Source organism: Apus apus, chromosome 1 (assembly GCF_020740795.1).
Source record: "Apus apus isolate bApuApu2 chromosome 1, bApuApu2.pri.cur, whole genome shotgun sequence".
In the NCBI taxonomy this organism is placed as follows: domain Eukaryota; kingdom Metazoa; phylum Chordata; class Aves; order Apodiformes; family Apodidae; genus Apus; species Apus apus.
In genome coordinates, this window is record NC_067282.1 from 154,456,897 (window position 1) to 154,484,197 (window position 27,301).

The 27,301-nt window shown below is 45.7% G+C and overlaps 1 protein-coding gene across 1 annotated transcript; it reads right to left on the reverse strand.

Annotated features, from left to right (window-relative positions):
• Positions 1–10,301: 10,301 nt before the first annotated feature.
• Positions 10,302–24,210, reverse strand: NFAM1 (NFAT activating protein with ITAM motif 1). The gene is made up of 6 exons (XM_051637425.1): positions 24,050–24,210; positions 21,582–21,920; positions 20,392–20,501; positions 17,700–17,804; positions 13,006–13,092; positions 10,302–10,544 (listed from the first exon to the last, which is right to left on the reverse strand). Exons 1-6 carry the CDS (start codon positions 24,192–24,194, stop codon positions 10,485–10,487), a joined length of 846 nt encoding a protein of 281 aa, XP_051493385.1. The 5' UTR covers positions 24,195–24,210; the 3' UTR covers positions 10,302–10,484.
• Positions 24,211–27,301: the final 3,091 nt, after the last annotated feature.

The following is a 27,301-nucleotide window of genomic DNA, read 5'->3' on the forward strand; positions in this document are numbered from 1 at the left end:
GGCAAAGTCACTGACCACATTAGCTTTCTGCAAATTTGTTTTTCTGCTTTTTGCTTCAGAGCCTCCACTGTATCATTCCCTCTTGCAACCATGTGCCCTCGATAGTGATAATATTCCATCCTAAAATCCACACATAAAATAATATTTTAAATTGCTATCTCTCAAAGATTTCTTTCCCAGCACCTCCTTCTTCTAACCTTCAGGCTCTCCCTTTCCCAGCTCATTAAAGGAAGCAAATCTGCAGATGAAAACACATGAAAATAGAACCAGATACCACCAGAGCATCAAACGTGAAACACACCAGTCCTGCTCCACAGACAGCAGAACCAATGCCCTTCCTCCCACAGCAAAACCACCAAAATTCTTTGTTCCTGCATGTACTCATCCCAAAACTCTACAGCTCCTCACTTCACACAGCACACATGATAGCCCCACAGAAACCATGTGAGCAAAACTCGGTAACTGCTGTCTTAGAACGAGCACGTTCAGCCAGCCAGTAAAGGACAAAACCACGTGCTCATCATTAGAGTATTTGTCAGACAGCAACAACTCAAACCCTTCAATCCTTACCCCAAAGGAAACCTAAAAAACGTTCCCAAAATATTAAGCTTGGAATTAAATCTTATTATTTATAGATAGTAAACTGAGTTGTTGCCTTCCTGGCCTGCTGCAACCTTCCTGCTGATCTCCCTTTGTCATCAGCACAAACAACCTCTTCTCACTCGTGGTCCAGCAGAGAACCACCAGCCTGTCACTCAATTCTGCTCACACCCCTTTCCGCCCCATAGGTTCTCCTTTGTTTTTTTTCTCAAGTGGTCAAATTGATTAATATAATTAGGTTAAACTAAGAGCAATTGCATCTAACCTGTAGTTTTGCTGCTTTCTGTCAGATCTGATAAAAAGACCCTGAGTCCAAAAGCTTGTTTGCTTTTTCCAGCTCTATCAGTTGATCTAATAAAAGATATTACTTTTCACTACAAACCTTGCTTCCCTAAGATCTTTAGACCATCACGACTACAACACCACTTTTACTTTTAATGTCTTGCCTGATTTAACCGATTCTTCCAGGTTCTCTTATCTGTGAAATAGAATATGAAAAAATGTGTTCTGTTCTGTATGGATTCTCACGCTGTTTTCATAAACAAAATCCACGTACCTTCTAGGACTGCGTTAGCTGATCTGACTAACATCTGTCACAAAGAGGGCTTGTTTTTCTTCTTCTCGGGAATAAAATGATGCATGGAACAAAGTGGTTTGGTTTTGTGGGGTGTTTTAGGTTTTTTGGGGTTTTTTTGTGGGTTTTCGTGGTGTGTTTTTGGTGGTTTTTTTACTTTCCTCTATTCGTGCTGCTCAGCATTTACTCCAGAGAAAATGAAGATGATAGCAATTTCTGTGATAGATCTTATAACCCAGGGAAGTTAATTTCAGAGCATCGAGCCACCCATAAAAAGATGCCTTCTGCACAAAGCAACATTTTAATATGCCATTCCCCACCAAAGAAAAGCTAATCGATATTCTTGACACTTGGAACAGAAACTTCCTAAGGAAAGGACAGTGTTTCCCTTTCTCCAGAAAAAGAGTTTCAACCCGTGATCCTCAGTGTGTGGCGTTCAGATTGTTGCAGATTATTAACATCCAGGCCAGCACTCTGTACAGTTATAAATAGGAAAATCTGGAAACCAAAAGGAGTTACATGCCTTTTAATTGCACTGAAGCAGACTATCATAGGACAGCCTGGAGGGGAAGTGGTGGAGACAGACTATTTGATGCTAAAAAATAGAATTTACGTATGTGCAAGGAATCACACTGCTGTTCCTCAAAGAGGAATCCTAAGCAATCCCACGTGTCTGAAAAGGCAGTAGGTACAACATATGAGCTACTGAAAGATAGAATCTGAGGTGAAGAGAGGAATCATCTGTGCTCAAGTACTGAAAGCAGAAATACCAGAAGACCTCAGGGAGACAGTAGACAGCAGATTTAATATGTTTTTGCAATGTGATATGGCAGCAAAAATCATGCAGTTAATTTAATTTGGGGTTGTAAAGGCAGAGACCTTTTCTCAGAGATAGAGGCAATAGTCCCATTTTTAATATAGTGGTGAGACTGCAGTTTGAAGACATGTTTCGTTCTGGACAACTCAGTGCTAGCTCTATGTCAACAACTTGGAGGGAAATAAAAAAATAGAGGAACATAAAATGATAAAAAAGCTGGAGGGTTTACAGCGTGTGTAGGTTGGCCAAATAACAACTGGGAAGATCATCACGGGAATTGCGGATGAGAACTTCAGGGGTGCAGAAGCACCAGGGAGCAAGAAAGACTGTTTAGGGTTGTCTGAGGGAGTATAAATGTTATAAATGTAAATTAAATTAAGCAAAGGAAATATTAATCTACAAGTCGGCATCCCAGAGGAGCTCCTATCACCTGATTCACACAAGACTGGATGGAGCAAAGCGCACAAGAAACCACTTAAGAAACCCTGGCTGCAGGGAGGGATTAGATGAGGACAATATGCCCTTGGGACTGTTTCACTGCCCACTAATGGGGACATCTGCAGAGCAAGAGGTCTCAACCCAGTACATGATGGAAAATTCACCTTCTCTACAGAATTGCTGGAGACACTTGTAGACCAAAATAACCAGACTTAGTTGCATCAGGTAACCTTGGAGGGAGCCCTGTATTCAGAGGGGCTTGGGGTGTATGATCAGAATTTTTCCCTTTTACCACTGGGATTTTCCTGGGAGGTCATTGACTCATTACCTGGTAAGAACAGCAGTAACGGCATTCCTGTCTTAATATTGTCACCACAGTGTTCCCTTGGATTACACAGACCCTTGAGTCCTGGGCAGCATTTACCTCTCCCAAGAAGTCTGTGGCATCCAGATACAGCAGTTAATTGGGTTGAAAAAATCAGAGGCTTTATTCTTCATGAGCTAGAGGGATGAGATCAAGGTAAGTCCTTTTTCTAACACAGGAAAGACAGCTTGAACTCGTATCCTTAACACCTTACATCACACTGTGCCATCATATATTCTGGCCTGCCTGTCATACAGAAAAGTAGACCTGACAGTATAATATGTTTCTCCCCAAGCAAGGGCTGATACACCATGTTGTTGCTCATCCTGAATGTGCCACACACACAATCCTAGGGGGAAAAGAGAAAGAGAAAGAGAAAGAGAAAGAGAAAGAGAAAGAGAAAGAGAAAGAGAAAGAGAAAGAGAAAGAGAAAGAGAAAGAGAAAGAGAAAGAGAAAGAGAAAGAGAAAGAGAAAGAGAAAGAGAAAGAGAAAGAGAAAGAGAAAGGAAAAACGAAAAGGAAAAGTGAAAGGAAAAGGAAAAGGGAAAGTAAAAGAAAGAGAAAAAGAGCCCTAACAATTTATGAAAATTCTCTAAGGAGTTTGAATGTCTTTTATTATTTGGGCTGTACTTTTTAAGAACACCCCTTAGGGAGGCATGTACCGTGATAATTATCAGTCCAACCATACACAAAGCACAAGGTATAGTCCCCATAACTGTTGACCTTAAATGGCCTTTCTCTACATAGAAATTTCATTATCTTCAAAAAGGAAACCTTTCTGCTTATTTATTTAAATGAAAAACATGGCCTAACATGCACTAGCATACAGCAAAATTTAAGTGTATTAATATTTGGGCTTGAGATAGTCTTGTAATGAATTGCTGAAGCATATGCTAAAATTAATTTATCACACCCTCCTACTTAATCATGGATCTCTAACTGTTTCTCTTGCACTTTGCCTAATTGCCCATCTTTCTCAGGACAACATAATGTTACAAACCCCTCTGTAATTTCACGCTCTTACATTGCAGGCTACACTTAGAGAAGGAAAAAAAACCAAAGGGAAGTGTTTTCTCCTTTCTTTTAAATGTAGCTCTTGTCTAAGTGCTAGGACAGGCACTGTCAGCTCTGAAAATTCAAGATTAATCAAGCAATTAAGAATTGATATCTAGTGACTTATCATGACTGGAAATGAGAGGTGCTGCATTCATTTTAGCTCTGCAAGAACCCAAAATAGCTAACCTGATTTTTATGGACAGCAAAATTATTTGAAATCTTTTGGGGAGGAGAAGCAGAAGAAGAGTTACGGCTCCATCTATTAAATTTGTTTCCTCCAAACCCCCATCTGCTTTATGCATGGTCCTTAGCACAGGGCAGGTCTGTGCTCTACGAGCTGCTGTGCTTCAGATTCACACCCTGCCGTGACCTGAGTGAGACTGAAAGCATACAGAAATCCCAAGAGAGCCAACGCCAGGCTGAAGTTTTACTTTCTCTTCCCTGTGTGCTAGTGCAGCCCTGCTTGAATAAACAACCCAACGAGCAGGAATTACATCGCCTCAGAACTGTGGTTTCCTTTAAACATTAAAAAGAATGGCAAGCATTTCCATTCCCGTAATTATCAGCATTATCACCTCTCCTCACACCTCCTTCTTCCTTAGCATGTAACTGTTGGGATGGCAGGGACTTCTCTGCCTCCTTTCCACACAGACAGAGAGTGCCTTTGCAACTCAGCTGCAGCCATTTGCTCTTCCTTGTCTAAACCTTCTTCACAAGCTCCGGAACTTCTACAGCAGTCAGGAAGACTTTATGGGGTGGATGGGCAGCAACTCATCACATTCCCTCCATAAACATTTATTTGGGGAATTACAGCATATATAATTGAGCTTTCCATGGTAATTTGGCTCTTATGAGCTTCCCTTACTGCCAAAATGGTGGATACCTCTGTGAAAGAGAGCAGTAACTTCTGCAGCTCTGCTACCTCAGCAGTCAGACTCTCTGCCAGGCAGACATGAGCCTGATTGATACCTGCATGAGAAATAAAAACTGAAAAGCAAAGTGCTGCAGAAACCGGTGCTGGTGACTCAGGAAGAAACTTATTTTTGTTTGTTTGGTTTTGTGTTTGTTTTTTTTCTTGCCTTTATTTTTTTTACTAAACTAAGTGAGCTCAACAGCTCCTACTTACCCAGCTACTGGCTCCTACCTGGACAACCTGATATATGTAAGAACATGGGAACCTGAATTTTATTTCCAATTTCACTGTCTGCAATTTTGGAAAAGTCATTTAACCTCCTGAGTCTCCGGTAACCTCTTAAGTCACCATTTTTCCATGTATGAAGCTGAAACATCAAGCTGAGCCTTGCAAGGACTTTGGACATTTTTTATTTTAATGGCACGTGGCAGTGCCAAAAGCACCATTAGCAGCATTACAGGGCTAATTCCCTCACAAGGGAAGGAAGCTCACTGTGATACAGGTATTTTGGGTGCAATTATTACCCCTGGAAGTACTCAGACACCATTGCAGAAATTTGTAGGCAGACAAATCTTTCAGATAGGACAGAAACCAGAGGCCCTGGCTGCTTATTAAAATACATAACATTTGAAGAAGCCCATATGTTAGCTTTTCCATACTCACCCTGTTCCAGTTTGGATAATTACAATCTGACTTCTTAAAGCAGGGTGGCTGACCTGTCTGGCCCTACCAGCTGTATATCCAAATCTTCCTGTGGCCCAGAGCCATACAACACAACCCACATATTTCAGAGAAAAGAGGAGCTCCAGCAGAGGTTCATCAGCTGGTGAGGAGAAAGACTCCTTCCCAGGATAGGGCAATGCTGTCATGCTGGCTGTGGCAGCCCTTCCCTCACTTGGGGAGCTGAAGGCTTGCCCTCCTGTGTCACTTCTCAGGGGAACCTGCCCAGTATTGTCAAAGCACCATCGCACTTTGTCCACAGGTGGCTGTGTTGTCACAGCATTGGTGCCATGAACCTTCCAGATCCACAGCTTGTAAAGAAGGTTGGCAGCTTAAAGGTCTGGTTATTAATAGGGAAGTACCTAGTAATATGCTAGTCACTAATAGTAACCTGCATTTCTATTTTATAATCAAGTAAGGAAAACATTTTATCCCTGACAGTATGTGGAGATTGGTTTGCCCTAGAATCAAGTAAAGGGAGACAATAAGGTTCATATTCTTCTCTTCCCTTGAAGAAAAAGTAGTCACTGGTGTTCTCTGACCTTCTCCTTTTTTATTTATAAGATCTGAATGATACTCTGCTGTGGAGAGCGAATCTTGACCACCACAGAATCATCAAACACAGAAAGAGTGGTATCGGAGCCTTCATCAGCTTCCCGACATAGCAAAGAAGAGGAGCAGTATATGCTGCAAAGGATTTTTTCACCATGGACACACAGTAGATTTTCCCAAACCCAACATAAGATGCAGTTTCCAAATGGTGGAAGAAAGCAGTGGCAGTTCCAAGCAGCCCTCAACATCTGGCCAATTTTGCACTTCAGATCCCAGTCTGACAGAACAATGGTGTCAGCAGCTACTCTCCTGTCCCTGACATGGGCAGACCTGTGCCAAGACACTGGTATATGCTGAAGCTTTTTCTCCCGATTTAATGGATGCAAAAGAGGGTAACCTGTACTGTCCCCATCTCTTCACAGGTGCTGATGGCACCTCGGCCATAGTGCAGAGCTGTTAGGGGTGCCAATGGCACCGACCCCATGGGTAGAAGACAGTCATGGCTGGGGATGTTCCGCATAGCTGTAGGTACCCACTCCTGGGAGTCTTGGTCTGGGGGCTACCAGAGGCCAGAGGAGCTGGCAGGGGGATGTGGGCAGGCATGGGACAGGAAAAGGAGCAGCAAGGACTTAGGGCACCATCTGGTGGCTTCACTCTCCGCCTTCCCTAGATCCCTGTCTCACAGGGTCACAGTATTGCATGGCCAAGGGCTGAAGAAAAGCCAAGAAACAGCCCAGCAGGAAGAAGTGACCCGTGCTCTTGGCCCAGTCTCACACACTCTTGGGGCACTACTGGGTGGAAGAGTGGTGCAAACCAAAGCAGTAATGACTATTTAATTTGAGTGCTGTTCAGTCAAGCTCCTCCCTTGATAAAGACCAAACCCTAGCTAAGTCTTCAGACACTATTGCCATGATTAATGGTAGTGACACCTCTGAGAAGAAGGAAAAAAAAAAAAAAAAAAAAAAAAAAGAAGACAGAAGTGATGAAGGAGAACACCTTGGACATACATTTCATTGTCATTATCGACCACCAGGTCTTTTTCGTCTACAGATAAAGGCAAAATACAGTTGGCATGTTTCATAGAACAGTAGCTATGCAAAAGCTTCTTTGCAGAAAGGGATGAAACCAACAAACCAATGAACCACTAAGTGCACCCATTTTTTTTGCCTTCTCAAGATTGGATTTGCTGTAAAGCATTGAAAAGGAGTTGTTTGAAGGGACTAGATGACCTCAGTGTCAGCAACAACCTTTGCAGCAATGCCAGCTGAGACAACACACTGAAGATGATCATGTTGAGAAACTGCATCTCAGGACCTCTCGCACCTGGTGGAGAGCACAAAGGATTTTAGTGCTAACATCTTTAGACGAAGGCAGGCAGCACATTTCCACCTCACACCATTGCTTGCTTTGATAACAGCCCTCCACTTCCCTGAAATCCTGTCAATACAAAGGGATAATTCAACAACTGGGAATCAAAGATTATCCCACCGTAAACTGAGAGCATGCTCTGTGCATAACAGCACCACGCCAGGGAAAGCAAGTGGAGCTGTTGCCCTTAGGGACAGAGCTTTAAAGAGGAATCCATTCCCAGCATTCATTTTAAAGCAAAACATGTAGAGTAAACACAAGCCAGTCATCGCCTCTCAACTCTGTGGAGCTGGGAGAGCTGATCCTTAATTTGTCTTTTTCAATTGCTCAACACTTAAAAATTAACTCCTTTCTCCTTGCTAGTAATGCTTATTTTCTGCATGTGTTCTCATGGGCTATACAGCCAGGTAAGACAAAAAGACAAAATTACTGTCTTTTTCCTGAACAAAGCAGCTATGTCAATATTATATAAATTCTATTTCCTAGTGTATCTTATCTGTGCCTGAAGACATTTCCTCACACCTCCTTAGAAAACCCTGTGCCATTTAACAACATCTCTGCCCTCACGCTCTTCTGCTTTCTACCTTTCTCCCTCACACACCTTGATGCTACTGCAGCTGCCCATGGTGTACAGTGATAAAGAAGTGATACCAGCTTGTGGCCACCTAACTTCAGAACTCCTTTTTTTTTTCTCCTTGTGAAGCAGCATTTACTCTGGCAGGGCTAATCCAAACCCCACTGAAACCAACACAGTGATTCCCCCAGCTTTGGCAAATTTTGGCACACAGCCCAAATCCCCAAACTTGCCAGTGTTTTTTGGGATTTTTCACTTTTTCTACTTAATTGATCAGAACCTGGTGTGAGTCTTCCAGTGCTTTAGTACTGACTGTTCTAGAACAGCCTTTTCTATTCCAAATACCATTCTTCCTCTCATGTTTCATTTTAAACAGCTTCAGCTACTTAATATATGGAATTGTTCAGGCATATAAATGTAAGAAACACACTATTTTAAAAGGTAACAGAAAAAAAAGACAAATCAATTCACTGCAAACTGAGATACTTGCCAGGAAATTTCCAGTAGCACCTAGTATTTTTAGCATTTATAAAATTTAAAAAGCAAAACACAAAAACTAAGCAGTGTTATCTTGAAAGTTTTCAGTTTTCATCTAACCCACCAGGTTCTGCTGAATATTTTGTTGCCATACTGCAATGTATTTATAATTCATATCATCATTTCTTCAAAGTTGTTAAGGAAATAAATTGTTGTACCTGTATAATCTTCTGCAAATTCTTCTGTTAACACAAATGTTTTCTGGTCATATTAGTAAACACTAAAATTGTTGACTTCAAAAATATTTACTTATAATTGTCATGATCACTTAAGAAATGGAATAGGGTCTAATAAGCCATGCTGTCTATTCATTGTTCTTCCTGAAATTAATTTCTCAACACTGGGAAGAGAAAAAGTATTTTCCAGTGGTTAAAGAAAGTCCAAATTGCATGTTTGAAATCTCTTCTAATAAAAAGAGCAAAGCAATAAGAGGATTATCTCTTTAAACATAGTATAGGAAGGCTGGAGGCCCTGGAGACATTTTCCATAGCCTCTATCTCTGATGCATAGCAACATTTATCTTTGGCTAGAGAGGGTCCTATGACCCTGGAGCTCAATTTTAATTTGATCTTCTTCTTTAAAGAGGTTTCTACTATTCTTCTCAAGTTATGCTGCATATTGCTATTTTGGGTTGGTTTTGTTTGGTTGTTATTTTGTTGTGGGTTTTTAATCTGAGATAAAACAGCCTCAGCTTTTTGATCCACTGGTCTGATCGTGTTATATGGATATTTAATGTAACCTCTTCTCTATTAGAACTAGAATATGCATCAGCACAAATGGTAGGTAAGTTCCAGCTGACAGGAGAGAGAAGAGCTCAGACAGAAAATTCACCTCTAGGGCCTCCCTCCAGTCATTCAAAGTTTCAGAACTGTCCTACCTGGCCAAGTAATCTATGGGGGCAGGGGTAAAGGAGCCTTATACCCTTTCAGGGAAATACTGGCCAGCTGAAACAAAGGCAAACCTATTGGTTTGGTGGGGCAGAGGTACCATGCCTGCGCTCACAGAGGTTCAAAATCTGAAGCAGTAACAATGCCCATTGCCACAGAGAGCAGGGAATGGAAGAGCTCAGCTTGAGCTTCTCTGGATTGGTACTTGGTCCCAGCCCCAGTTGGCATACACAGTCCCAGCAAGTGAGTTTCCTCAGGGTTCCACCTCCGTCTTCCTCTTCCTTTGTTCTGGAAAGGGCGCTGCCACTGAGACATTATGCCAGGCAGGGATATTTTCTGTTTTCCTTTTCTCCATCTTTATCTCTGTCCGTGCATCCACTCCTCACTGTATACTGATGACACTGCTGAAGGGAAAGCATTTGCTCAGAGGCACTGATTTGAGTCGGCTGAGTATGGTCACAGCAGGCATCTGTGACTACTTGATGGGATTAACAGATTATGAGAAAGCATGTTTCCCTGTGGGGTTCCTGAGAAAGGAAAAAAAGGCAGGTGGATGCTTGGATCTCAGTTAAACTATGCATGAGGGCCTGATGGCCAGTCTCAAAAGCTGTAGGCACAGGATCAGATGTACTGCTGCAGGTCAGGATTGGAAGATCAAACCAGCAAGCTGAGAGGTCTCTGGATTGTCCTATCATTCACACGAAGATAGATTGTCCTATCGTCGTCTTCACAGGACAAAGATTTTAGTACTTCAGCCAGGACAGGTGAGAGAAGCATGCACGGATCCCACCTGTACCATTTCTAAGATACTTGTGAGTGCTTGACAAAAGCAGCTTTTCTTTTTCATCAAACAGCTTTGATGCAAAATAGCTCTGCTGCATCAACGCAGACTGAGCCTCGGTGGGATTTGAGCAGATGTATTCTGTTGTTTATGAAGGGCAGTTTAGAAGGAGCCAGGGGTTCACAAGTCCCTTGTGGTTGTGCCCTGAAGTCGTTGTGGATCTCTGCAGAGAACTGGGGCTGTAAGAGAATAATTCTGCTATACAGGAAGATACCTGGTCCACATAGCCTTAGATTTTCCCTGTTAGATATTCTCATACAATGTATCAGAGGATTCTTCTAGAGTTGCTTTCTTCTTAGGTGTCTGCAGAATGATGAAAAGGAGAAAAAAGAAATGGAGGAAAATTATTCAAAAGAAGATTAATTAATTCTTAACAAGCAGACACTGACGTTTGTTCTGTTATAAAGTCTGTAAGTGATCTGCTGAAACGGAAGCCACTGCAGTGAGAAGTGTTGCTCTGCCAGAGACAAACGTGACTAATCCAGCCCAAGGGATAAAGATGCCTCCTTTGCTTGTCACTCTTCCCCCAAAAAAACTGTCAGACAGAGAGGGGAGGGAAAATTGGACTTGGTAAAAAAATAAATCACTTTGGATTCTGTGAAGGAGGAATTCCCTGACCTCCTCAATCCTGTTTCTTCAACAGTTGAGTCTATTCCTCAACACCGTTTCTTGTGCAGACAAGGCGCTGACAGGCTGATATTTTCAGCGCTGCGTGGCACAGGCCTGCTGCAAGCAAGGTTACACAGCAAGGAGCTGAAATGCCACCGGGTGAATGGAGCCCTACCTAAACTAGCATTTTCTCTGCTGCCACCACCAAAGGGAAACATTTTACAGAAGTGCTGAGTGCAGGTGCCTCCAAAGCATGTGGGATTAACCCATCACTCCCCAATCTGCTGGCAGTCCTGCGTGACAGCACACAAATGCTCTCATTTCAGGGACTCTCTGCCCCGCTTCCCTTGACATCTCTCCCTCTATCCGCAGCATACTGCAGCAAGGGCTGGCCTGGACCCTCTGTAGCAGAGCCAGCCACCATCCAGCAATCCCAGCTCCCACTGAGGACACTTGGTGGTGTCTGCTCTTGATGTGAGAGCCCATCCCATCCCTTCTCTATGCTTTTTTCTCCTTTGTTTCTCCTCTCTCTGCTTCAAACTTTACCTCACCCTGGCTGAGACTACCCACACTAGACCCACTCAGGCACAAATGCTCCTTTGCTCCTGCTCTGTTCCACAGACCTGTTGCCCCCCAGTGCAGCAGTTGAGTGGTGTGGGCCACACACAAGTGATTCAGCACAGCCCAGACAGCTCCATGTTCAGGAACAAAACCCACACATACTGCATCTTATCATCCAGACTGAATAATTTTGAACGGGGCAGCTGATAAAGATATACAGAAGAATCAACAGGGTAGGGAGCAGGGATCAGGACCTACTGTTCTCCCTATCCAACTGATTAAAAATTAATCAAGAACACAAAACCAGGGATGCTGTCTTTTCCAGCCCATAGGATGCACTGGGATATCAGACAGCCTATATTAAAACAACTCATCCTTCCCCTCAATAACCAGATACCTGACATTGCCTTTTCTACCACCAATCACTGTGATGCCACAGCAGTAACTGCAGGAGGCTAGTGGCCCTGGGACCTGACTGCATGGCAAACAGTGCTGACACGAAGAAGGCGGCTTTATTTTAGACCACCTTTTCCTAAAAAGTGGGAGTTGTGAAAATGCCTAAGGCACAGGAAAATACTGTCCTTCATGAAACAGAGGGATGGTGCCAACTGAAGCTGGTGCCATGCTCCACACTGCAGAAGCAACATGGGGAACTCTTCCCAACATTATATCAGTTGGAGGAAGCAGGAGACATTTTTCAGGAACATTTTCCAGTGTTAGAAGAGTGAATATATTTTTTAAGCAGATAAGAGGTCTGGAGGGGAAAAGAACAACCAAGTTCTGAAGACGGGAAGGAAGTGTTCCCTGGAGTGCCTGATGAAAGTTTTGTCCCTGTAAAGCAGCTGATTCTGGCAGAAGGCAGGGTAGAGGGCTGTGTGGGCCTCCAGTCTGCTTCATGTGGCCCCCACAACTGATCTGCACTTGCATATTCTGAGTTGCAGGTACTTTCACTATGAGTGGATTTAGTTTCTTGTCTCTAACTTGTAACTTCCAGCCCAGCAAGAAGATCCAAGCCCAAAACGTACCCACACTGCCTTTTCCTGAGCCCCACAACTGACAGAGACTGGATCAGCCCTGTGTCTGTTCAGACCATCTTAGCTTCTGCTACCATGAAATGGCTCTCAGGTGCCTAATGCTGGTGAGAGCAAACCTGTAGCCAGGGTCACCCCAGTGCACAGATTCTTCTACCTGGAAGGACTTCTCAATTGCCTAAATAATCTAGAAAGGGCAACACTGAGGGCCAGCATCTGACCAACTGCCCATGAATGTCCATCTCATTCAGAGGGAGCAGCAATGCTGAACCCTTCAATGCCTTTTAGGGCACATTGTGCAGCAAAGCATCTGCATGAATCCAGGACTGCCAGAACTCATAGTGCTGCAAGAGCAAGGGTTCTGCTGGAAGAAGGAAGAAAGGCTACATGTGCAGCACAGCTGGCGAGTGGATGCCACGTCCTGTTTTCCCCTTTTGTTGGGACTGGAAGTGGGGAAAGGGCAGACAGACTTACTGCCTGCTAGGGCCACAGCAACTCTGTTTTTTTAACCCATGTGCCTAGTGCGTAAGTGAACTCTCCAAGAACGGGGCCCCAGCCCTTACCTTCCTTGGAGGACTCTTCTTGGGTGACAGGTTTTTTGTGTTGTCCTCAAGGATAGAGTAGACTTCAACTTGCTGCAAATCCAGACACTGCACAAGGAAGCAAGAAGAGAGTAGGGGTCAGATAAATTACTTAGGTTTAAGACAACTAATTGCCTACCGTGTTGTTCCCTACCTCAAGCCTGACATCCTTTGGGAACCCCTGCTATCTCCAGAATTTTGAAGTTCCTGACCTAAACTTGGGCAGAAAAATCCTTTTCTTCTGGAGTCTTTACATTGCAGCTGCATCATCTTCCTTTTTCAGGCTCACAAAGATGGGCTTTGATGCTACCTACCCTGTGTAAGGCAGTGGAGAACAATGCCAATGCCACTGCCTCCCTCTGCTTCACATTGTCCCAGAATGCAGAATAAAAGACCCCTCTGCCATTTGAGAGGATATTGTGCACCATGGGGACCACAGGTAATGAGCAGTGCTCTGCATTGCCCGAGTGTTTAGGTGCCTGACACCCATGAGTTCTTGTTCATGGTTATTCTGGACACACAAAGGTGAGAAGAGAGGTGAGGCTGAAGGTCGTGAAAAGCAGGGCCTGTCAAAAATGGGAAACTCCACATTAGGCATGATTTATATTTGTTGCCTGGGTTTTTTTCCAAGCCAGAAATCTCCTTTCTTCTTAGAGTGAGCAAAGAATAATAATAAAAAAAATCAATACACTCCCAGACCCTCAAACTTATCTGTGGTCCCACACACCTACACAGAGAAAGACACACATGCCCTACATGTGTATGCATGCACTGGTCCCCCAGGTAATGGTGTTACAGGAGATGCCTGTCAGTTTGAGTGATGTTCCAGATCTGCCTGAAGGATCAAACATAACAATCAGGAGGACTTTTCCATGTGTGTTTCAAGGATGACAGCAGGTTGCCAAGGTGGCTGTTTCTCTGGCAACAGGAAGATGGGAGGAGCTCCATCCGCAAGAGGGGCAGATGGTATTAGTGGAGAGACTGCAAAGGGAGCAAAGCACCCTGCAACACAGCCAGGAGGATGAGCAAAACATGGGGGCTTCATTCTGGGGCTGCCAATCACCTGAACCTCCATCATTTCATCCAGAGTTGCAAATGCTCAGCATCTTTCGGGATCATGGCCAGCAGAACAGTGGTTTGAACAGGACCAGATGATTGAGGGGCAGCATTTGGAAGCAGGACTTGGAACAAACAGGCACTCAGACAGGAGGAGGCTGCAGTAAATTAAGAACCCCACGGCTCTCCCATTTCCACTCCTCCTCTGGGAACAGGCAAATTACTTAACCTGTCTGCTTCCCACTCCCAATGACCTGCTTGCCTACAGCAGACATTCCCAACTATTTGCATGTGCACATGTGTGCACAGAAAATCCCATTTCCCCATCCTCATTTTAAATTCTCTTTGTGATGCTCACAGTGAGGACCTTGTCCCATGTGCTGCACTCCCAGCAGCCTGGCTCTGTGTCTCCGTGGCAGGACAGGCAGCCTCTTTCACTGCTCTAGTACAAAGCCACTTGCAAGCAAGATGTATCCTTTTGGTGTATAACCTCCTAAAAAGAGTCCCTCCCTGCATAAGCCCTCTTCCCATGGAGGCTGTTCACAGTGCCAGTCCTTTGCTGGCCAGTTGGAAAGCCGGTGCCTCCAACCACCATCTGCAAATTAATTACTTTTACTCGGTCACTGACCACCTGCTACTGTCACAGCAGAGGCACACAGGCCTCTCTCCTCCCTACTGGCAGATGCCTACCCATCCCCAAGTAGCTTCCTTGTCTCCCTCACACCGGGAAAAGCTCCTGTGCTATGGAACCTGTCTGCGCCGCAGGAGTTCTGTTTGCTGCCCAGAAAACCTTGTTTGAAGTGTAAAGTGGATGAAGCGAGTCCCTCAGATTGTTACTTCCAAGCTGCTCGTTAACTAGGCAGATAAACTGGGAGACAATGGAAAATACAGTGTGGGTCTGGATAGTGCAGTGACACAGAACTGCTCTGGGGCTGCAGGAGGACAAAGAGGTCCAGGAACACGTGGCAGTGTAGGGAGAACAAAGCGAGCACCCAGCTGCCCCCTTATTACCAGGGCTTTTTGCTACCTCCTGCTTTTCACTGTGTACACCCAGCCCCAGGGACTATGAGGTAAATGGTGGCACCTGGAAGAAGCAGTGGGGAAGGTAATTGCTCCTAGGGATGTTCAGCGGGATGGCTTTGCAGAAGGTGTCCTAGGAGCCTTCCCACACCAGGGGTGAGCCTTGCTGCTGTGTAGGACAACACAGAGCATTTGACAAGCTGCATCAGCCACTTCCAAGCCCTTATTTTGATATCCAGTGCTGCCTCCTGTTGCTTCTGCTCCCAGTCCCAGGCCTGCAAGGCCACTGTTTTTCCCTGACCTGCCTTTTTTCTGGAGTCTGACCTCTTGGTTTCCCCCACAGGTAGCACATCCGGCACACACTGGCCTCCCATCTCATCTCCTAATCTCTGAACCCGTTTATCTCATCACACGGAGTTAGTTCCCACTTGTCCTTCTCTTTTCCTTGCCTTAGCTCACCCCAATGCTGACCACAGATTTCTGCGCTCCCCGTGAATTAAGCACTAAGTGTTCAACACCTGATCTAATACAAGTGGGTTTTCACAATGCACATAATTCCAGACACAGTTTGCAGAGCTGGTTTAAACGATGTGGAGTCCCAGCAAAAATTAGCAGTGGGGCACCAGAGTCATCTTACAAAGTCACCTGTCCTGAGGGCCCATCCAACATAGGGTCCCCACCCCAGGGCACTCGCCCTCTGTCCCCCATCAACTTCTCCATCACATCTTGCAGCTCCGTGCTCCCCCTCTTCACCTGGCATCCCTGCTCTCACCTCCTGCAGCGCCTGCGGTGGGAGCTGCTGCTTCATGCCTGAATGAGTCACCCAGCAGCAGCTGCTCCAACCATAAAGCCACCTCCAGCGGGCGGGCAGGCAGGCTCATGCCCCCCAGCAGGCAGGAGATGGTCTGAGGCTGCTGGCAGCTCTGCCCAAGAGACCCGAGCCACCTGCCCTGCACGCCGGGCTGGCTACAGGCCCCACACAGCGGGTGTGTGGTGAACAGGCTTTGGGGGAAGGCCAGCTGGGCCAGGGCCACCGGGCTCCTGCAAGCACAGGGTGCCCCGCCAGCTCCTGGGACGGCCTGTGCCTAAGGCTGGCTCTGCTGGCTTGATGCAGCAGCCTTAGTGGGGCCTCCTGAACAGAACAACATGATGAAACATGTAATTAAGATGGAGCTAAGGATGCATGACGAGGCCGACTGAGCGAGAAATGGATTTGATTTTTTTTTTGTCTCCTTGCAGAAATCATCCACTTCAGCAGGAAACCACCCATTTGGGGTTTTTTTTAAGCCTGAAATAAAAATAAATTATTTTATATAACTGAAAAGGTTTATAACCTGCAATCTCCTTTACCCAAAACATTGCTTTTTTGCCCTGAATAAACATATCACGTACAATGTATAGTGTTTTTAAACCTCTACTCCAAAAGTGAAAAGGCCAGGAAATGGTGCCCTCCCCACCTGCAAGGTGAGAATGAGAAGGGAGCAGGCCCATCCTCTTTGTCATATTTGCCCCCTATTAGGTCTCCTTAGTAGAGCTCTGCTCCTTCTATACTACATTCTCCAGAGTTTTGTTTTGTTTAAATGATTAATGCAGCAGAGCTCACAGGTTCTCCTTGGAGAGACTTTTCCAGCCTTTGTAGACCTCACAGTCAGAAAGGTTTCCAAATATTCTGGCAACGTTCTTCACTACTCACTTTATTTTTATTCCTTCTTGTCTGTCCCAGAGATTATAGGGGGAAAAAAAAAAAGAGGAAAAAAAAAAAGAAAGAAACCTTCCCTTCTTAGTGGAGCAGCCCTCCCATGGGAATAAAATGAGAAAAAGGAACCCATTTTAAGTGGAGCTGGACAGGTAGTAAATGGTATTAGGGGTCATGGTTACTTGAGGTAGCTGAGGCCTGATGTGTCGGGAGAGCCACTCCAATCCTATTACACTGACACTGCTGGGCTCAGGGAGTGGGAGCAGTTGGTGTTCCCCAGCTTTCGGGAATAGAAAAAGGGAGAAGAGACTCCCTTCACTTTCTTCCTGCCCTTCTTCCCTGAGACCTAGTCAGCCTGCTTGGGACTGCAGCGATCCATGACACTGACACCAGTTGGGTGTCACAGCAGGGGCTCCAAACAGGTACTGTTGTTCGGGGGAGCACTTCTCTCTGCTCCTTTCCTGAGCCATCATTCTCCAGCTGGGAAGGGCATGTCCTTGAGACACCCTACAGTACAAAGTGGGGCTGAGATCCCCCCTTCTTTCCTGACTTGTGGAGACCCTTCTGCCTCTACCACCAGGAAGCCTCTCTGGCCCCAGGCTTGCTGCTCTGTGCTGCTGCACTGCTGGAAGGGTGCTGCCCAGCAGGGCACGGTGCAAGGCTTTGGCACTGGCAAGGCCACAGGCGGGATCAGAGAGGATGGAGACAAGCAACATGCACAGTCCTGAGAGGAGCTAAGCAAGGCAGAGCACAGGAGCAATGTCACCAGGGCCAGGCTGGTATGCAGGTATTGTTTGTGTTTCACATCATGGTAGTGCTGTTGTCTGTACCCTGGCAGGTCAGGGAGAGCAAGGGTTGTACCGTGATGCTTACAGAAGGGATGGAGGGTCATTCTGGTACTCACGTCATACACAGGAGGTGGTGGTGGTGGTGGTGGGCTGGCTGGAGGGGGCTGCGTTTCCACCTTATGTCTCAGGATATTTAGCTGGTTCATTCTAGGGCACGATACCTGCTGATGATAAGACACCAAATGACACATTCGGATTTCTCCAAATCCCCCCAGAGATGAAGTAAACACCCATGTCATATCAAAGCCAGCTGCTCGCACCCTCCCTGAGTGCTTCCAGAGCAAAGAGTGCTGGATCTCTGTGCAATACAGGTCCCTTTCCTCACCACAGGGTAAAATGAAGGAGTCTCCTGACTTACACTGGAGCAATGGAAAGGAGAACTGGGCTTTGTGCCTGGTACATAGCAATCACTTGCACCACTGAAGTTTACACCCTCCATCCAGCTAAGTATTTAACAACACACGACAATGCTGTAGGACAGTGAGTAACGCAGGGCCCTGTTCTAAGTATGAGGGAAATTTCAGAGGGGCAAAATGCAGTGACTTTTGTCACAATTTGGCCAGGAAGCTTTTGCTAATGTGCAGAAAAGAGCACCAGATGACCAACAATGATGATATATTGTCAGTGATGTGCACTAATGCGCAAGTCCAGCATGGAGTTCAAGGAAGAAGGTATGTTTCTTGCATTGGATGACTTCTTGAACACGCTCCATTCACGCACAGAGAAGGCTTAGCTCTGCTCAGCCAGCAAGAGAGGAGGCAGGAAAGGCAGAAGGCTTTGCTAAGTATCTCTGTTCTAATTCAGAAAGAAGTGGGATGATTATATTCACATCACATGAAAACGATGAACTGCTTTCCAGTCCATTAGTAACTAAGGAGGATGCTAAATAGCTTTTCTTAAAGATAAACATTTTTAAACCAGCAGGTCTGAGCAAGCTGTGGTGAGAAATATGGGCTGTGTTCTGCAGGAGGGCAAATGTAATGACTGCACAATCTCTTCAGGCCCTGAGGACAGCCCATAGGTCTGAGACTTGCCAGCCCACCTCAAAACCTAGAGATGCCAATCAGCAAGTCGTGACAGTGCCTCCCTCCTCATCCCCATGGAGACACTGTCTAGGCAAGCAGAGATGGGGGCCTGTCTCCAGCCTAGTCACTCTGCTGCTTACACTCCTGCCCCCTCCATCAGGCTGCCTGCAAGGTAGGTCTCACGAGATCAGCAGGTCTGCCAGCTGCTGCCATTCTCTTTTCAACCTCACGATCTCTGACTGTGTATGTTGAAGCCTGATGCTCCTTGGAGTTGTAGGACTGTACCAGCAGCACAGCCTCCACATAAAAAGGCATGCAGAGAGTCTGCTGTTATGGGGGCAGAGGGCAGGCTGAAAGTAAATATGGGAGATACTCTACCTAGAAAGCCACAATCCCAAAATTATGTTCTAAAAGACATCAGGGTTGGGTTTTTTTTAAGCCAGCCTTAAGATCTCTGGAAGAGTGCAGAGGATGTTATTTGAACTCCTGAAATACTAGGAGCAGTAGGTTCTTCCTAAACAACAGGAATTCCAATATCATGACTCCAGAGTTTTTTCCACAGGGCCCCTGCCTCATCCAGAATTTTAAGCCCTATTTTTGGCTGTTCTGCTGCTGTCTACATCCTTTCTTCCCTACTCCTGGTTTCCCCTTCATCCTCAGCTACTCATCCAGCTTCCACTTGCTTACCCAGCTGGTCCCAACCTGTGCCACTGGTCTGCTTACGTGAGGGACCCTGTCAGTCCAGTCTGAACACCCTCCTCCAAGCTCCAGTGCTACTTCGCTCCAGATTCCAGTCCCAGTTTCCCTTCAGAGGCTCCTCCTTCCAGCCTGACAGAATCCCTGCTGTTGGAACATGCCTCTGGAGATTGACTAGTCCAAGCCCTATCTGCTCAAAGCAGAGTCAACTACAGCAGGTTGCTCCTCAGGTCCTTGTCTCTCTTTTTTTTTTCCCAGTTAGTTGGGACTTCTACACAGTCTTCCCTGGGATCCTTGTCCTCACCTTCCTCTCCCACTCTGCCTCTTAATGTTTTCTCTGTCAAACACATGCCCAAGGCTCTGGTCCCCATCCTTCCACACTGCAGACTGTTTTCTTCGATGGTGCCTGACCCATGGCTCAGGAATGCAATTGCACAGTCTCCCTGCCATCAGGTTGTGCCCTTGCACCAGAGCAGACCCCATCCTGAAAAAGGATAAGACACAGGGAAAGTCCTGCCCTTCTCCTGCCACGAGGGCTGCAACAGAATTGCTTGGATGCACAGGACATTACCTGTCTGACTGGCACTGTGTGGAAAGGCAGCCTTATATAGGCTCCTTTAGACAACTGAGCTGCTGAATTGACAAGAGCCACAACTGAGCATGCACAGACTGCAATTTTCCAAAGACCTGTCACAAGGCCACAGCTCCTTGAATATTCCCAGGGCCAGCACATGGCTAGCATGACTTCTTGCCCTGTGTCAGATCCTTGCTCTAAAGCAGATCATGCCAGAGTCAAAACGATTACCAGAATTTCTTTAATGGATAAATCAATTACTCGTTTTGTCTTTCCTGTAATCTTTTTTCTCAGAAAGACTGAACTTAAAAATAAGAAAATAAACCTGAGGCAGACACTCAGCACAGAAAATTTCAGCATGGGAACTTCCAATCCAGCCAAGTTAGAAACAAGTAAAATAAATTCCTAGAATGGGTCATGTCAGGTGTTGCTTTTTATTTGGTTATAACTTGCCTTTCTTTTCCACAGAAGCAGAACTGTTGCAGTGATGCTCAATAAAGCAAGAAGAGTGGTGAGGGTAACGAGGATTTTCCACCCAGAAGAGGTCTCTGGATACCCTGTACCTGTAAGGAAGAAGGCAAAAGATTCACAGTGTGAGTGGAAGTTACAATCCTGCTGTGTTTGTAAACCTGGAAAGAGCCTTGAGAACGCTAAAATACAGAAGCAGTGCAGAATATGGTGGCACAGATGCATACACCCTTCAAAACCTGGTCTGGCTGAACTGAGAGAAGGGTTCAGCTGAAGCATCATGCAAAAGAGACAGGATAGTAGCTGCACTTCTTGTAGATTAGAGTGAGGTGACATAGCTATGAGAGCCAAGAAGGGGAGTAGTTTGAGGCTGACAAAGGTTTTTAGTGATAGGGGCATAAAGGTAGATGGTGGAAATCACACAGACCACACAAACTAGCAGGGTGGGTACACTAGGCATCCTCTGACCAGTGTAGCAAAGCTACATCACAGCTCTTTGCATTTACACTTCATAAGAAGTTTTTCATATCCAGCATTCCGTAATGCAAATCTAGCCAGTCAGCAGCACTCATGTCCTTAACAATTTTCTGTAACTTTCCTCTTATCATGACCTGAAGCTCTCCCTTGTTTTCCAGTCTTTGCATTAATGAAACAACCAACCCCTGGTACCACATGGAAAGGGGGGGGAGGCGGGGAAAGATGACAGTGGGCTCCTAACCTGTTTCTGAGCCCCTAATGGTGAGCACCTAACCTGTACATCTGATCAGGGTGAGCACCCTAACCACTGACTTTGTGTTCAACCACCTTCATCATGCTGCTAAAGGCCAAACCATAGTGTCTCCTGAACACTGACACCTAAAAGCACCCTCTGACCCAGTGCCTAGGCTCCCTGGTTAGACCCTGACTTTATGGCTGCTGTGCCCAGGAGGCCATGGCAGGGCAGATATAAATTACTCCATCTTCACCTTCCCATCTGTGTATTGGGAACAGTGGCACAGGTCACCTGTGTAAAACATATTCAACTCTGATGGCATTAAGTATTGAGCATAAAGTATTATTCCTACCTGACTTTATAGCATGCTTGGATGGAGGAAAAGAAGAACAAAGATCATCTTTCCATAGCTAGATCCAGTGATTGCTAACCAGCTGCCCTTCCTTTCTGGTTGTTCACTTACCTCTAGCAAGGACAAACACTCCGTTTCCCATTTTCTGGATGTCATGCCATTTGACCTTGCAGTAGTACGTGCCAGTGAAAGAGCTGCTTTGAGATGGCATGAGTGTGTGATTGTAAGATCGGGTAGCAGTCTGATTCTCTTTTCCAGCAGGGATGAGTACATTTTCTGACCTATTACAGATGGATGTGTGCTGGCCCAATGAATTAATCAAGTAGTAGAAGACTGAAAATTTGGTGTATTTCGGCATATAAGGGAAGGTAACTTCACAGGGGATGGTTATTCCTTCCTTCAGCAGTGCAACCTGGATTGGAGGTTTCTGTTGTACATCGACGTTTCCTCCTGTAAAGATAATGCCAGCAGTCACCTAACAGCACTTCAGGTCAGGAGAGGACTGCTGCCCCAAAGACAGGATCACACAGTGAAAATAACCATATGTGAGGAATCGCGCCCGTAGCCCACAGTGTTGGCCCTTGTGAGACACTGACTGGTTCAGAGCATGTGCCCTGTGTGATCTGCCACATCTCTTAGGTAATTGCTGTCTGATTTGCAATAGCCTGTTGCATCTACAGGCTTCCCCTTTTCCCTTGTAAGCTCCCCCATACCACACCAGCACACAGAAAGACAGGAAATGAAGCAGGAAGTGAACTGATTTTGCACTGGTGTGAAGCTATATTTACAGCAGATGAATAGAAACTAATTTTCCAAGACAAACACTAGCTAGACATCTCCTGAAACTCCTGAGCTACAAACCTCTGCCGGGGTGTCTACGTTTGCCCACTTGATGACGCTGCACCAGTGAAGGTGCTGTACGGAAGCAGGTGTTATCAGTGGGACTGCTGTTTCTGAGGCACAAGTGACAAAGGAAATTGCATATTCTGCATGGGAACCAAAATGGGGGTCAGAACAAATAAGGCACAGCTTAATCACTTCAAAATATTGTTGCTGTAAATGGGCAGCAAAACACAAGACCTGATGCTAGATATGGGAACTATCTGCAGAAGACTGCAGATCTTATGTATCTACACGTGACAGTATCTTAGGCAGAGAGGTGGGAGATCATGCCCTTCATGAGCTTCTTCCTTACACAGACAGAGCTGTTGAAAGTGATCTATCACTGCAATCCAGTAGACAATTATGTCGGGAATTATAAGAGAGGATGAATAAGCACAGACAGGGAACCACACCATAGTTCATTCCCTGTTTTGTTTTTTAAAAAATAATTAAAAAGCTAAGAGTAAGCCACAGGCTAGTAAAGAGCCTGAGGTACAGGATGTCTTTGGCTTCCCAGCCAAATCTGGATTTAACATCAGGCAGTCTCTGGATCTATTTGTTTGGCAGCTGACATAACACCATACATAAAGCAACTTAAGAAGAGGCCTGTGTTTTTGCTGTATTTAGAAAAGGGAACTGGAAACTTACACACAAGTCTTCTTACAAAATCAAGGATTCTTTCAGAGACATGAAAAGAGAAGGGGGAAAAAAAAGTAGCAAGAAAAAGTAGGCAATGGGCAGGCTTTTCCATTCATGCTTTTGATGGGATTCCCTGGGGTTCTGCATCTATGAACAGGCTCATAACAAGGCATTAAAGCTGTTCCAAAGCACAGCCAGGCTTGCTTTCCTGTCATCAGGCACTAACGCTGCGTCGCAACAGCAGCATCACCTCCGCACAGCGGGACTCAGCATCGGAAAAGGCAGCTGGGGCTCAGCGCTGCTGAATGCCAAGCAGAGAGGGAGCGTGGTGGGGGGCAATCATGGATGGGGGGCACAGCCACAGCCACTGTCCAGAGAGGACTGTTGGGAAGTAACATCCATTAAAGAAAATCCTTCTACAGACGACAGAGCCAGGGACAATAGCCCGAGAGTAAAGACAAGCTTTGGTTACATCGCTTGAAAAAGGTTCTTAGCTGTAAAACTGACTGAGATACAACACAATCCTAAGGGATGTGCTCATTTGTTGTAAGCGCACAGTCCTGTGTACAATACATAAAATAGTGTGGAAATACAGTAACAGAAAATCCTGCAGACACTGAGGGGGTGATAACCTGAGCAGTCTCTTCTGGGCCTGATTTTCTAAAATCATTTACCATCCATCTCCTCATCTCTACCCAGCAGAACACACATGAACATAGTTTCTATACAAGACATGGCTAAGCACTGCTGCAACAAAAAGAGGAGAGATCCATCTTCTTACAGTATCCCAGGAGCCATTAGCTTGAGATGAACATGCCAGGAAATAAGCCAAGCCATTTTATTTAGGTTATCTAACCCTTCTCCCATGCTCCCTCTTTCTTGAGGATTCTCTCAGCTTTGAAATGCTTTAAAGACAGAAATAGCAGCAGCATGCAAATTCCTAGAGGGGATCTCTGGAAATTAGCAAAAAGATAGCAGCTGGAAATGCTCTAATATGAACAAACATGAGAGTAAACAGAAGGAATTTAAAAAAAAAAAAAAAAAAAAGCTTTTTTTACCTCCACACTGAAGCAACCAAAGAAAGAGGAAGATGACTTTTAGATTAGAGGCCATGATGGGGGTCAAAGGCTGTAAGAAAGCAACCAGATACGAAGATCCAGAAGGCATAACAGATGAGGGTTTGTCAGGTATTTCCATGCCCATGCAGCTGGTGGATCCCCTCCTGTTTGCAAAGGGACGTCAGGATGGGCACACACTGCTTTTGGCAAGCTGTTCCTGGCAGATGCAGGCTCTTCTGCTTTTCGGTCAGACTCCTCCCTGCACCAGGGTTCATTTCTCTGTACTATTGCGATGGTGTTACACCTACCAGCAAGTTTTGAAAGATAAGGCCATAAGCTCTTTAATGCATAGAGCTCTGTCTTCCAATGACTGTAAAATATCCAATGCATTTAAAGCAAACTTTGTCACCTTCCACAGCGACAAAAGCCCTGTGCTGGCATGTGGGAAAAAAAATCTACTTTGCCTGATGCCGATCAAGGCCATTTGAGGTGAAAGTGCTCAAAATCGGCAAAGGATTCAGCAGAATCTGGAGTGATGGACGAGCTTAAAAGTGTTACAGTGGGATTTTTACCATAAATTTGCAAGGATTTGTTTCCACAGTTGTTTTGGAAAAGCTGTTCTGGATTATTTCTCTGCATGGACCGTCCAGGCTTTGGAATAAGGTCACCTTACTTAAAATTATCATGACTGAGTGTTTTGTTCACATGGGGAAGCTGCTAAGCACTGCCACAGGGTGTGGGTTCAGGGCAGAGTAGCACTGTCAAACTCCTTCTTTATGTGAACACTTATGTCTGGGACCACCTGCTTTGCTTTCAACATGGAAAACAAGTACCCATACCTGCAGTCAGTAACAAAGGAACAGCTCCATGGTCCTCCTGACTGCACAAAACTTCCCTCCACTGCCAACTCCTCCACTAGGTCACTACGGAGGAAAGCACTCATATTCCAGAAGTGAGAACAACCTGAGAGGAAATTCATCCCTAGCAGCTGGTATGTTTCAGATCCACACAATGCTGGCTCTGAATCAGCTTCAAAATGCAGGCAAGCCTTAAGAAATCTATTGTAGAAAAACCTAAGGAGAGTCCTTTGAAGAAGAAAACCCTCTCTTTGTGGGAGGATCTTGCCACCTATACTCATGAGGAGTCTTTGATTTCAAGGAAAGCTTGTTTTTAGCTAAGACATCTGCAGCGCAACAGCTGAGCAGTGTCTGACTCAAAAAACCCCTCATGTCTGAGAGGTCATCACTTCTCTCTAGGCAGCTTCCTCCTTTCACACTTCTCATGAGACATTTGCCCCGTCCACAAGAAAGCACTCTGCTGCAATTTCAAGGGTGCCTTCTCACGCACGCGGGGTGCTGGGCTGTGTGGGGAAAGACTTAAGAAGGCAGCTGAGCCTGTAAACTGTGCACTGTCAAAATCACTCTCAGCTGTTTTATCCCACTAGGCCTTGTAGGAGTGAGGTTTGCTCCAAAGTGACCTTTGTTTTACAGCATTTTCCTTTCTGCTCAGTTTGGGACAGGTCCCCAGGAGGAAGGTGTCTTGACACAGAGGGTGGCATGCAGCTGTGGCCACTGCATGCGCCTGAGCCCAGGGACAGCTCTGGTACTTCAGTGAGAGCCCTGATAGATGGGGAGAGAAGCAAGTGGCTTTGTGTGGCTCTGCAAGGCAAGTGCAGCAGCTGCATGCCTCTGGGGAAGGTTTAGCTCAGATTAGCCAAAACCAACTCCCCTCCCCAAGACATGCTGACGTGAGCTGCATGGGGCTGGTCTCAGCTGGATCTCACTTCTCACAGGTCTTAACGCTCAGCAGCAAAGACAATCAAGAGTGGTCACAAAACACTCAGGGCCCACTTGATATTTCAGATATGTAGGCACAGATCAGGCAGATGTGGCTCTGGGGAGCTGTGGGCTTACAACAGTGCTCAGCAGCATTTCCCATGTCTGAACAGCACCTCAAGGTAGTTGGGGCAGGGAGGGAGAAGGGGGCAGGGGCTTTCTAGCCTCCTGTGGAAGAACTCTGCTGAACAGCTTCCTCGGCTCTTGTATCATGCTCATCCCCATGGTAGCACACAGCTTTGCAATTTCCAGCATTGATGTATTTCTAGAGGACAGAACATGCTGCTCCTGTCAGTGATGTGTTTTAACTGTTATCAGCATTTATCTGCTTCAGGAATTCAGAGCGATAAGTGGATTAAGCGCGGTAGGTTTGTAGGGCTGCTAGGTCAACATCCTCCTTCCGTCCTTTCCCTTCTCTTCCTACAAACAACCCAGTTGCCACTCCAAATGCCAAGTCCTAGAAATACTGCTGTCTGGAATTTAAAAAGAAAAAAAAAAATAGATCTAGCATTTCAAAAGAGATCACACATAAGACTCAGCTGTGGGATTAGAGACACGGCCAGGCCAGAAATACATTCACTGCTGGAATTTGCTATGGTAGAGCTCGCTGAAAAGAAATGGCTTTGAAACTACTACCCAGCAGCTATTAACTGCGAGACAGGATGACATTCTGTTCCTTAGAGCCTAAAGGGAGCCTGAATCTTTGAATGTTAAATTCTAATTCAATTTGGTCTGGGGATTCAGGACTGGGGTTTAACCCTGGAGACATAAATGGGAGGAAGATGAAGAAAAGCTGGAGAGATGTGTGTTTCTATTACCAGCCTGTAGCACAGCTGAACTGATCCCCCTGAAACTTGGGTGGAACTAACCAGGATACCTGTGCCAAAGGAAATAAATTACAAAGCTCCAAAGGAATAGATCATTGTATGACCTTCACTCATGCATTATACAGTACAGTGCTGCGTGTGAGCTGGTCCCTGCAGCATGACAAGGAGGGAACTGCCTGTCTAGCAGCATAGGCTGGCCAGGATCCATATAGCTTGGTCCTTCCTTTGATGCAGCGAATGCTGATCACTTCCTGGGACAAAATACAGGATTGAGCCAGGTGCTAGCAACAGTTTCTGCTTGTAGCAGGGAAGCAGCCATTAATTTCACTCAAGCGCCGTTAAAAGCCGGCGACAGCAGCCAGCATTCCCAGCCATGAGGAAAAGCACATAGTTCTGGCGCATATGAACAACAAGTTTGGACAAGTGCTGAACCTACCAGAATTGCCTGTTCACAGCTGTGTCCAATGTACACCCACAAGCAAAGGCACACACACGTGCCCACACATGCCCCCACAGCCAACTCCAGGGAAAGCATTTATTCAAACAAAAAGGCTGCTGCTAGCCAAGGCAAAAGCAATGCTGCAGGGACC

Bases quoted from the DNA above. Each gene is read 5' to 3' on its own strand.
- NFAM1 (XM_051637425.1), bottom strand. From the start codon at position 24,194: ATGGGCATGGAAATACCTGACAAACCCTCATCTGTTATGCCTTCTGGA. The intron at 20,502-21,581 runs GTAAGTGAACAA...TCTTCCTTACAG, and splicing joins AGTGTTTGTCCTTGCTAGAG to GTACAGGGTATCCAGAGACC. The intron at 10,545-13,005 runs GTAAGGGCTGGG...ATCATTCTGCAG, and splicing joins AGAAGAGTCCTCCAAGGAAG to ACACCTAAGAAGAAAGCAAC.